General features: G+C 50.8%; 1 protein-coding gene and 1 non-coding gene across 2 annotated transcripts in view; both read right to left on the bottom strand.

Annotated features, from left to right (window-relative positions):
• Positions 1–11,425, bottom strand: part of LGR6 (leucine rich repeat containing G protein-coupled receptor 6) — a 145,589-nt gene that overhangs the window by 2,707 nt on the left and 131,457 nt on the right. Inside the window, exons 15-17 of the mRNA XM_066335919.1 lie at positions 10,759–10,884; positions 6,974–7,134; positions 1,352–1,432 (exon numbers count right to left, since the gene is read on the bottom strand). Coding sequence (XP_066192016.1) covers positions 1,352–1,432; positions 6,974–7,134; positions 10,759–10,884 — 368 coding nt within the window. The remainder of the gene's footprint in view (positions 1–1,351; positions 1,433–6,973; positions 7,135–10,758; positions 10,885–11,425) is intronic.
• Positions 7,396–7,499, bottom strand: LOC136371739 (U6 spliceosomal RNA). The gene has a single exon (XR_010745394.1). It is a non-coding gene; the product is annotated as a U6 spliceosomal RNA (small nuclear RNA).

Here is an 11,425-nt window from a genome sequence, read left to right as displayed (position 1 = left end):
TGCCTCTGGCATCCTCTCAGATCTCATCTAGGGCAGAAAAAAGGTGCAGGGAGAGGTCAAAACGAAATGTAAGAAACAACAAACTGGTCAGTGCTCCTAAAATGTAAAAAAGTCGTGACTCCAGACCTCCCAGTACTCCTGGTGTCAGCCTGGCATTTGGGTCCCTCTACCATTACTTGTTCCTTCTCATGCTCCCCCTGGTGTGGAGATCTGCCAGGATGCTGCACCCTGCTCTGGCACTGCCAACCTCTGTCTGTACATTCAAGACCTTGGCTAAGAGGTGTCTGTTTCTGCGGGAATGGCCTCTGCACAGAGGGGATGAGCAGCATGAGGGGAAGTGTCTGGGCATGAGGGAGAGAGAGAGGGAGCTGGTGTGGCAGGGAAGGGACAGAGAGGTCTGGGCAGGCAGAATATGGAAGGATATCAGGAGAAAGAAAGAAGTGGATGGATGGGGGAGTGAGTAAGGGAAGGTCATGGAGGGGTAAAAAGAGGGCTGGTCTGGAAGCTCTTTGCCAAAGTAAAAAGAAGAAAGTGGGGAAAGAGAGAGTGGGCGTGGGCATAAAATTGCCTCTGGGAGAGATTGGGATGTTTCTGTGAGTGGTTCAGCAAAAACAAAACCAGGGTGGCAGCATTTTTAGGTAGAGAGCAAACAGAATTGGAGGAAATGGAGAAATCATTTTCATCTCAAAGGAGGTGAAGCTCAGAGTGCCAGGCAGCAGGACATACCCTCAGCTGAAATATTTTTGTTCCTTTTGCAACAAACTCAGTGGAACAACTGGTAAAAACTCTGTCCCTGCCAGTGTCCCAGAGCAGGCTGGCTGGAACCAGACCTGTTCAGCCTCCAGGTGTGCTTGTGTAGGATCCCACTGAGCTATGAACAGGGGCAAAATCAGAAGGCAACTTCCTCAAGCCCCAACCAGCATGTGCAGTCCAGTGCCTCACTACTCTCCCTTCCTCAGGAAACAGAAAAGGATCCCTGCAGTTTGCAGTGCCATAGGTGTGATCAGGACATCAAGGACGAGGCCTTGCCTTGCAATATTTCAGGCTGGCTGACACAAAGCCAAGTGTAAATCATGCAAGGGAACAGGAGAGCCAGATCTGAGGGCAGCAGGTTGGTGGATGGAGGAGCTGGTGATACCTCGGGTTCCTGATCAGGCTTATCCTAACCTGGGCCTCCCCTCCTAGGAGGGCAGCTACATCCAGCAGGGAGAAGAAAACTTCTTACCTGTCCCCCATTTGGCCTAAGCCCAACCCATCAGGTTTCTGATCTGAAAGCTCGTGGGGGATCCTGGGGATTTAGAGAAGCTCAAAGGATCCCAACTCTGTTCAAAGGATTTTCTTGGCTGCTCACCGGGGCTTGGTGTGCACTGAATAGTGGGGTGCAGCTTAGATTCCTCAAGGTCCAGCTGAAGATCATCTGCATCTATGTCATCTGGGGGGGAAAGAACAAGAAATGGTTCAGATAAGAGCAGGCAGAACCATCAGGACAAACTGGGCCAGGAGCTTCTCCTGCTGCCTGTCCTCCACACAGACCTTCCCAGCCAGTTCCCAGCCAGTTCCCAGCCTGCAAGTTCAAAGTAGCTGCTGGTGTACAGTTTGTCCCCTGCAATCACTGCTGTAGAGGGAGAAGATCTTGTAAACGTTGGTGGGTTGCAGTGTAGCCAGCCCCTCTGGTTTTAGGTTACTCCCAACATTTGGAGTGTAAGAGTCACAGATCCCAGAGCTGAGTGATGGTGGTTCCCTCCTCCCAGCACTCTTTATTAAAAGTAAAGAAGTACTCCAGCCTGTGTGGTTACAGAACACAAAGCCTTCAAATGCATCTTCTCCATGGGAGCTTTCTGGGCAGGCCTTGTCCAATGTTTGTTCATCAACAGGGATTTTGGGGCTTTGTTCAGAGGGAGCCATCAGCCTCTTCTTGCAGCACAAATTTTTCATCAGCAGCCACCACCACCAAACAGTTCAGCAGTAAAGAGACAAGGGAACACAACATTTATTGCTTTATTTTATGCCCTGTAAAATCTTGGGACTGTGGTGCCCTGTTTTTAATCGTGGATGCTCCCAGGGTTTGCTGAGGGCAGATTGGTCCCTGTGGCTGCAGATTCTGCATCCATGGAGTTTGTGCAGCCAGGCTGCAGAGCCCAGCCCTGCACCAGCATCTCTGAAATGCTGGCAGCTGCACCCTGAGCCAGGCTGGGGCTTGCTGAGGGTCAGGCAGAGACCCCCTGGCTGCAGAAGAAGCTGCTGGAAGAGAATGGGGCCAAGCCCTCAGCTGTGTTTTCAGTGTAGGTCGTCACTAGGGTGAATGGCATCCTCTCAGTCTAACCCAGGATGTGCTTTTCTGCTTTGTCCCTTGTTGCTGTTCCCAAAGCCCTGCTGGCTGACAGCACTGGGACACAGTGAGAACAGCTGCTGTCCTGCTGCCCCGGTCCCACCCATGGCACCAGCACAGCCTCCAGCTCCCAGTGGAGATCTCGGGAGGGTTTTCTGCCAGCGGCAGGAAAGGGAAAGGATGTGGTTTTGTTCTTGCTACAGCCTGGTAGCCAGAGATCTGGATCTGTGGCTGTGGGATGACCTCTCTCTTGGATGAATGGGCTGGTGCTGGAGCCCAGGTGTGCACCTGGCAGCTTAGACACTGGCCAGGAAGGCAAATTTCCACAGTGCTGAAGATAAGGCTGATCTGAGTGGGATTTACACGTCTAATCTGTTTAGAAGTGGTGCCTCTCATGAGCCATGCTCCCTGCCTGTGTTTGAAAATGTGACTGGGATTATTTGATTAAAGGATGATGACAAATAACATGCTATCTTTAGTGCCTCCTGACAAGCTTCATGGCTTTCTCAGCTTCAGGGAGCTTTGGAAAAAAAGGTCATTTTAAAAATCTGTCTGTGTAAGAATTGAAATATTACTGCTGCTTTGGAGCCTGGCAAGGAAACACTCACAGTGGGATGGAAAAATATTTCATCTTTGTATTTTATAGTCTTATAAATCTCCAGTGTCTTTTCCAGCCACAGTGCGGAGGCTGTGATGTGCAGTCACGACACCCGAATAAAACAGACACAGGCTTGCTCTTTCTGTGCTCTGCTGAGACCCAGCCCTTGGGAAAGTGTAACCTGTGCCATCCATTTTCTTCTCAAAACCTAGTTTTAAGCCCAGGTTAAACATTTTCATGAAATGAAGGATCATCTTTTGTTTTGCCTGGACTACTGAGTCTGCTGGGAATTACAAAGCAATCCTTAGTCAGCACAGTGGGATTCAAAGTGAAAAATATACCTCTCTCTGCTAGAAACCAGCCCCTCTCCAGCCTGGGAACTGTGGAGAAAGGAAAATGGCTGTTGTGTCCTAGCAAGGTGGGCTGCCTTGATTTTGAAGAAGCTGTTATTTATTTGCTGAGGTGCCTCGACTTTCTGAGGTGTTATGGGAAAACCCACTTTGCCCTTTCCGTGAGAAAGGAGCTGCCTGTACCAAAAGACAAGTGGGAGGAACAGGAGCAGAATTGCTGGGGAAGGGATAGAACAGAAAACATTGGGCTGGATGATTTTTCCCCTTGGTGCTGTCTGCTCATTCCCTCAGTCCTGTCTCAGCCAGGGCAGTCCCCAGGGTTTGCAGGGTCCTGCCCTCTCCTCAGCGTGGGGGTGGGGGAGGCTGCAAGGGGTCAGGACAGGTCCTGGTTTGGGTCTTGAGTAGCTTTCTTGATGACAGAAGTAGAAGTGTGTCTCTGAGGACCCGGGCAGGGTTTGCCAGGTGTTGCAGAAGTTCATTAATAACTGTACAAGCTGCTGGAGGTGCTGGCTGGGGTAGGCAGTGTCCCACTGCCCAGGGTAACTGTGTGCGTGTGCTCCCTTCTCACTTCCCGTAGCTTTGTTCCATCATTGCAAACACAGGGAAGTGTTCGTAAGTGAATACATCCCTTTCTATCCTCAAACCAGAGTTCCCAAAGAGAGGTGCTGGGGTGGTGATGGAAGTGCCCCAGGAGCTTTTCCTGTTCTCTTCTGAAGCCACTGTTGGGAGGAACTGGGGGCTGTCCTGGGGACAGGCCCCTGAGCCTTCTTTGGGTTCCTGCTCAGCCACAGGGGACAGACTTGGGGCAGGGGCTGAACACTGCCAGTTGTAATCCAAAGAGGCTGAGACAGTTGGGATTGCCCAGCCTGGAGGAGATAAGGCCCCAGGCTTTAGAGACCCTTCCAGTGTCTAAAGGGGCTCCAAGAGAGCTGGAGAAAAGCTGTGGCTGCCCCATCCCTGGGAGTGTCCAAGACCAGGCTGGATGGGGCTTGGAGCAACCTGGGACAGTGGAAGGTGTCCCTGCCCATGACAGGGGGGCAACAAGAAGAGCTTCAAGGTACTTCCCAAACCCAAACCATTCTAGAATTCTATGATATCCCAAACAGAGAAAGTCCTGGAAGTGAAACCTTCAATATCCATTTTGAAAAGGTGACAGAATGATGAGATGTACACTGACCACACTACTTTGGGCCTCAGGTGGCTGTTACTCAGATGCAAATGGACATACTCGGGTGGTGGGGCTGGTTCCCAGGCACCCGGGGCCCTGGAAAGATGGGGAAGAGCTGATCTGGCCCTGGAGTCCATGGCACCACGTGTGCTCTGTGTCTGGAGTCAGGTGCCCCTCAGGTGCAGGGCCTGGCTGCAGGATGGGTGCTGGATATGGAAGCAGAGGAGGCTGTAGGAGCCACAGGCAGGCAGGGCAGGGCTGGGCATTGGGAGCCTTTTCTTGTCCCTGCATGGCTGCCTGGGACAAACTGCCTTTCCCTACCCAGCCTGAGGTCCTGTGGACTTGTTTGGGAAGGACTGGAAGCAATGCACAAGGCTGAGGACAGAGCTGTGTGGAAGTGTTCCCTGTCCCTCTCACAAGTTCTCCCACACGATCCGAGTGCCCTGACAAGCCTGGCTGGACCCTGCTGCAACACAGCCCTGAGGTATTTTCCCTTCAGCAGACCACTTTCCCTCTTGCATCAAAGGAATGTTTGAGAGCTTTTTTCCTCTTTAATGAGAAAGTGTTACAAGGTTAATATAAGCCAGCTAAATACCACCAGAATGGCCATCAGAATGGAAGCACAGGGGACAGAAATAAAGCAATGATTAATTAAGTAAAACAGCAATATCACAAACCCCTTATCATCAAGAGCAGACCCTGTTGCTGGAGGTCTGGAGAGTCACCTGCAAAAGCTGCACATCATAAAGAATGATGTTCCTGTGCATTTTGCATTTGCACCTCTGTGCTTTGATATTTCAAAACAGATCCAATGCTTTAACATCTGAAAATGGGAGCCTTTATGAGCTGCAAGTAGTCTAATTTGGCATGTCTTAGAACCAGTCAGCATTCCCCTCAGTGCCACCACCTCATGAACACACCATCCATGAGGCTGAGACTGTCCTGGAAGCCTGAGACCCTGTGGTAGGTTTTGGTTTGCTAACAGGGCCAGGTGAGAGCATCCTTTGGGACATCAAAGGCTTTGGTACCAAGCAAAAGAGGTCTGTGGCCCCTTGTTACAAACTAGGTCTTTCCACAAATGCTGTAATTTGCTGGGCAAACCCCACAACTCTCTGCACTAGGACTGCTGCAGTATGGGCTGCATTAATGATGGAAAAAGAGACCTGGCTCAGAATAAAATCCTGCAGCAATGACTGTAATGTGACTCCTCTGTGCTGTCTGGCCAGTGTCACCACCAAGTCTACCGTGCTTCCTGGAGCCACATCAGGCCAGTAGGAATCCCATTTGCTACCCTCTGGCTGGACTCTGCATGTCGAAGATTATTCTTAGGCTGGGAAGGATCAGCACAGGAGCAGGAGCACAGGGCTTGTGGGTCACCTGCTGGCTGTGTCACTAAGTGTGTTGGTCAGATTGACAAAGTGTCAGTCTGCCTCCAGATCCAGTCCTGCCTGCTCACGTGTGGGAGGACACAGCAGAGCCCCTGGCTGTGGCATGCTCAGTGCTCCTGAGAACAGGTGAGTCAGGGGCTCTCCAGGGGTGCAGCCTTCTCTCCACCTACCATGTGGATTTGCCTACAGGACGTCTCAGACCTCGGATGTGCACTGTATTTACACCAAGATATAAATAGAAGCAGTGTCCAGGCTGTGTCCTGAAATGCTGTTTGCACTCTCCAGCAGTTACAGAGGAAGCAAAGGGTTTCATGTTTTTCTTTATGCTATTCTGAGATTCTCTTGCAGAGGGATCACACCAGCCTTGTGCTGGAGCTGCTACTGTGCAGTGGGGCTGGGAGTGCAGGGATGCCTTGAGCTCTGCTGGCCTTCTGCAGCTGGCCTCATGCAGCCTGTGCAGTGCTGCACTTCAGACCACCAAATAAACTGACTCTTGGACAGAAAGTGCTGTTCGACCATGGAGTTCCTTCTTCCCTGCCTTGGCCAGTCCCTGTGTTGTGTGTCCCCAAACATGTCCTGTTGTCACACCTAACCCTGACCTTCGCTGTAACACCAGGAGTGTGCATAAAAGTGGCATACACACAGGTCTCTGTACCTCCAGTCAGCAGGATATTCCAGGTCTTTGAGTTCATTTTCTTATTCAGATTAATCCCAGGATCCTTCCTCTAGATAATGTAAGAACAAAGACTGAGGTCCTGCTAAAGGCTCTACATTGCCCAGAAGCCTAATGACCAAGCCCACTTGTCCCAGGTAGCCTCAGCCACCCTCCAGTGCCTTGAGCAGTCTCCCTCCATGGCCAGCAAGGCCAAACTGACAAACATGTCCGTGTTGTGGAGGGCTGCCAGCTCCTTTGGTTACAGTGTGAAGGTTTGGATGTGCCAGATTTACTCTTTCTTCCCTGCAGGGTCACCAAATGGAGCCTGTTCAAAACAATGGGCCACCTGTGCTGAAGAAGGCCCAGCCTGCCCTCCTTGAGGCAGGTGTCACCTCTGACAGTGGCACCACTCCTGCAAATGCAGGATTGTACCCAAGCTCACAGCCCTGCCCAGGGACCGATCACCATTCAGCCCTGTTACTCACAGTGGTTATCAGTGTGACCTGGGAACAATTCCAAGGTCCTCTTGTGGGGGTCCTCCTCCTCAGGGCTCATGTCTTCTGCCTTCCACTGGCTGGACACCCTGAAGAAGCTGCTGCAGCTCCCGTAGGCACAGCACTGGTAGGCGTATGGCACCTCCAGGACTCTGCACAGAGGAAAGCAGAACTTAAGGGTGTGTCCCCTCCATGACCTGACTCTTCATTGCTTTGCACTTTTTGCTTAGTTCCTTTAGTTGTTCAAAGATGAAGCTCATCTAGACATAGCCACAAAGTATTCTGAGTTGGAAGGGACCCACAAGGATCCTCATGCCCAGCTCTGAAGTGAATGGCCCCTACAGGGAGCACACCCACAAAGTTGATGCTATTAACACTGGACTTTAGCCAGCTGAGCTAACCTCAGAGTCAAAAGAATTATGGCATGTTCCACAAATTTCTGTGATGTCCCTGTGCAGAGACCATGCTGATCTTCTCTGTATCATTCCAGTTTTGGTACCTGTGCTGCTGACAGGATAAAAGCTGGTCTGTATGGTGGTGGTTACAGTGGAGAGGCACTTTGCTTTGGTGAAGGACTCCGTGTAGGACAGGGTGTGCACCCAGGGCAGCCCATGGTAACTCTGCACTGATCTGTTTTTGGTGCTTAAGACACTGTCTGTCAGAAGAATATTGTCAAAAAACAGATTTGGAAGCTGCTCTAAAGGTCCCAGACAGTCCCTTGTCCTGGTTCCAGCCAGAACAGGGTTAATTTTTGCAGTAGGTGTGAGGGAGCATGGCCAGGACGCAGAGGTTATTCTGTACCATCTTACTCATAACTGGGGGGAAAGAACAAAATGTGATGGGGGAGCCATCTGGTATTCATTTGTTGTTGGGGGCTTTCCATGTAAATAACTTTCTTTTCTTATACTTTTTGTCATTAATATTGTTGCTGTTACTGCTTGTGTCTTATCTCATTGCTATTTCCAGTAAATTGTTCTTATCTCAACCCATGAACTTGGCCTTTTGTGCCTCCAGTTGGGAAGCAGTGAGTGGTGCATGGTTTTAGCAGGAATACGAATACCATTCCTGAACCACCACACTCCTAAAAACCTTTCTGCTGTTCTCCTCAGAATAAACTACCCTCTCTCTCCAATATGCAATGTACAGTCTTCAGTTTCTACCCCAAGACCATGTTTCCCCAGGCATCCTTTTTTTCTTTCAAGGAGAGAAGCTTCCCCTTGATTTTCCCTTGCTTGTTGAGGGCATCTTTGAGCTCCAGGAGTCCCAGCTCAGGCAGGGAATTCTCGAGTCTCCCAAGTGAAGCTAGTCATTTAAATACGTCTGATTTCTACTTGAAAGTTGAATTGTTAGTTGCTAATTATAACATGTATTACAAGGTTAATTCAACAGCAGCTGAGCATCATCTGGATGCAATACCAGGTTGTCTGTCAGCAGCTGCATTTTTGGCTTTGCTGGAAGTCAGGGAGACTGCTGATGAAGGCAAAGGAACCCCAGGTTTTCCAGACAATTAAGGTCCCCTGACAAGATCAGTAAATATGGTAAAACTCTATATTCTAAAAATATGCTTTTGTTTTATGTTCCCAAACATTTCTGGCTGAGCCCCGGGAGGGTCTGGAAACTCTGTATACAAGCTTGTTTCCTGTTAAAGGCTCCAAATTAGATCGTATTATTGAAAGGTGGTAGGGAGGTGCAGATCTCCCAGCAAGGCTAAAAACTGCTCCCAGATGACTCCTCCAGACATATGCCCCAAGAGCTGGGCTACTTAATGGCAGTACCACAAAATTTAGAGAATGTTAATGGGGCCATTGCCCATTGGCAATGGTTCACTGAAGCACTGCTTCAGGCTCAGTTTCTCTGGTACAAATCCAAACCAGCTCAAGGGATGCCAGTGGGACTAATTTAGAGGAGATGCACCCTGGAAGTGCTGAACTTGACCCACTCTGCACAGGGCTCTGCCCATTGGGGCAGGTCTGGAGGAGACCATGGAGCTGCTCTGAGGGCTGGAGCCTCTCTGCTCCGAGCCAGCCTGGCAGAACTGGAGGTGTTCACCTGGAGAAGAGAAGGCTCCAGGGGGACCTTAGAGCCCCTTGCAGGGCCTAAAGGATCTTGGCACTTGTGAGGGTGCAGCTTGAGTCCTGTGTCCCATTCTGGACCCCTCACTTTAAGAAAGACATTGAGGGGCTGGAGTCAGTCCAGAAAAGGGAAATTGAGCTGGGGACGGATCTGGAGAGTTAATCTTATGGAGAGTGGCTGAGGGGGCTCAGCCTGGAGAAAAGGAAGCTCCCCCCCATCAGCAAGGACCTTCTCACTCCCTACAACTGATGGTTGTCACAAGGTGGGTGTTGGTCTCTTCTCCCGGGCACTAAGCAGCAGGGAGAGAGGAAATGGCCTCAAACTACACCAGGGGAAACTCATGTCGGAATCATAAGGAATTCCTTCAGGGAAGGGTTTGTTAGATATTGGAAGGGGCTGCCCAGGGGGGTGGTGGAGGTGTTCAGGGAACAACTGGATGTGGCACTCAGTGCTCTGGTCTGGGAGATGAGGTGGCATTGGGGTACAGGTTGGACTCAATGATCTCAGAGGTCTTTTCCAACAGTAATGATTCCCTGATTCTGTGGTTCTGTGAAGAAAGCTGGAGAGGAACTTTGGACAAGAGTCTGGAGGGACAGGACATGGAATCCTCATTTGCTGCTGGAAAGGGCAAGGTTGGATGGGATACTGGGAGGGAGTTCTTCCCTGTAGGGTGGTGAAGCCCTGGCACAGGGTGCCCAGAGCAGCTGTGGCTGCCCCATCCCTGGAAGTGTTCAAGGCCAGGCTGGACAGGGCTTGGAGTAACCTGAGCAGGTCTCTCTGTCCATGGCAGGTGGAACTGGATGAGCTTTAATGTTTCTTTCCAACCCACACCATTCTATTGTTCTATGATCTTGGGTGTAGAAAACTCTCTAAAAGCTTCTGGAATCTCCTGCCATTTGGAAACCAGTGATGCAGCAGATCCTAGCTCTGAGTTAAAACCGTCAGAAGAGAGAACCTGCAGGCACTGCTGCTGAGGCAGCCTGAAGGGAGAGCTTCACACTCCTCCTCAGCCCCATGTTGGTGCAGTGACCTGTGACCCCAGCCCTGTGTGTAAACTGGAGAAGCTCCAGCTTTGGGAACCCATCCTGGATGAGTGGAAGCATCAGCTCATGCATTCTTGGCTTGAGGGGAACTCCCTGGGACACCCAAGCAAGAGATGACTCAATCTGAGAGGAATTTGTGTTCTTTGGACCATGGGTATCTAAGCCTGAGGGCAGGTGCCACTCTGAGACCCAGGAGCCAAGGAGGGTCTGGAAAATCTGAGCCTGCAGCACAGCACTCTGCTCTGAGACTTTTGCAGCCTCTTCTTGATCAGTTTGACCCCTTCAGGCTATTCATTAATCCATAACAGACAAGACACGGCCACACAAGCAGAGTTTATGGAAGAAAACCTGGATGTCATTAGGTGGCACTGCTTCTGGGAATGTTTTCCATTGAGAGGAGCTCTGAGCTGAGCCTGCTCCACACTTTCCACTTGGGGGTGTGTGTTTGGGGTGGGGGTGGTGGTCTGGGAGCACATCACTGCTCTCCTGTGGAACATATTAAAGTGGAGATGTGTCAGCAGCAGATGGATCTTCCTCTACTCATGGGCCTGGAAGCATGGAGAAAACATGAGATGGGCAAGGAGAGCAGGAGGCTGAGTGCTGTAAGCAAATATGAGCTGTGCTGAACACCAGAGGTTAAAGAGCCAACAATCCAAGTACCTCATTTTGGGGAAGCTCTCCTTGGTGAAGGGCTCAGAGAGAGCTGGGTTGCCTTGGAGCTTCAGATGGGTCAGTCCAGCCAAACCATCCAGGGGCAGCGTGACCAGCTGGTTGTCAGTCAAGTCCCTGGTGAGGGGAAAGCAGAGAGGGACACCATGGTCAGGGCTCTGCTGCCAGTGGTATCTCAGCCAAGCAGAGGGCACTGCCTCAGTTGCTCCCTTGGTGAGATGCTGGAATGGGGCTGGGTGCTGCACTGGGGCCAGGAGCCTCTGGACATAAACACTGCAGTCCCTAGGAAAGTGAGGGACTGGGGCTAGTGGCCATGCTGAAGGCTCTGGGTGGTATCTCCCTGGCTGTGCACACACGTGCCCCACACATCTCTTCCTCCACTGCAGGTCAGGAATGACTGAAGATCCCAGCCCATAAAATACCCAAGAATCTTAGAGAGGGGGCTGAGAACTGGGGACCCTCCAGAGCCAGCACAGAGGGTCTGAGTGACTCTTGCAGAAACAGCTCATCATCCCTAAAGATGCTGATCTTCCTTAAAGGCATCTAAGGTGGCTATGAAAGCATCAGGAAATGGAGGTTTAAGAGTTCAGGGTGAGAGCGTGTTGAAGATGGCCCCTCCTGCACTTCATCATCCCTTTATTAATAATATTAATAGGAA

Source organism: Sylvia atricapilla, chromosome 25 (assembly GCF_009819655.1).
Source record: "Sylvia atricapilla isolate bSylAtr1 chromosome 25, bSylAtr1.pri, whole genome shotgun sequence".
In the NCBI taxonomy this organism is placed as follows: domain Eukaryota; kingdom Metazoa; phylum Chordata; class Aves; order Passeriformes; family Sylviidae; genus Sylvia; species Sylvia atricapilla.
The sequence above is the reverse complement of the archived record's forward strand: the minus strand, read 5'-3'. Positions and strand labels throughout refer to the sequence as shown.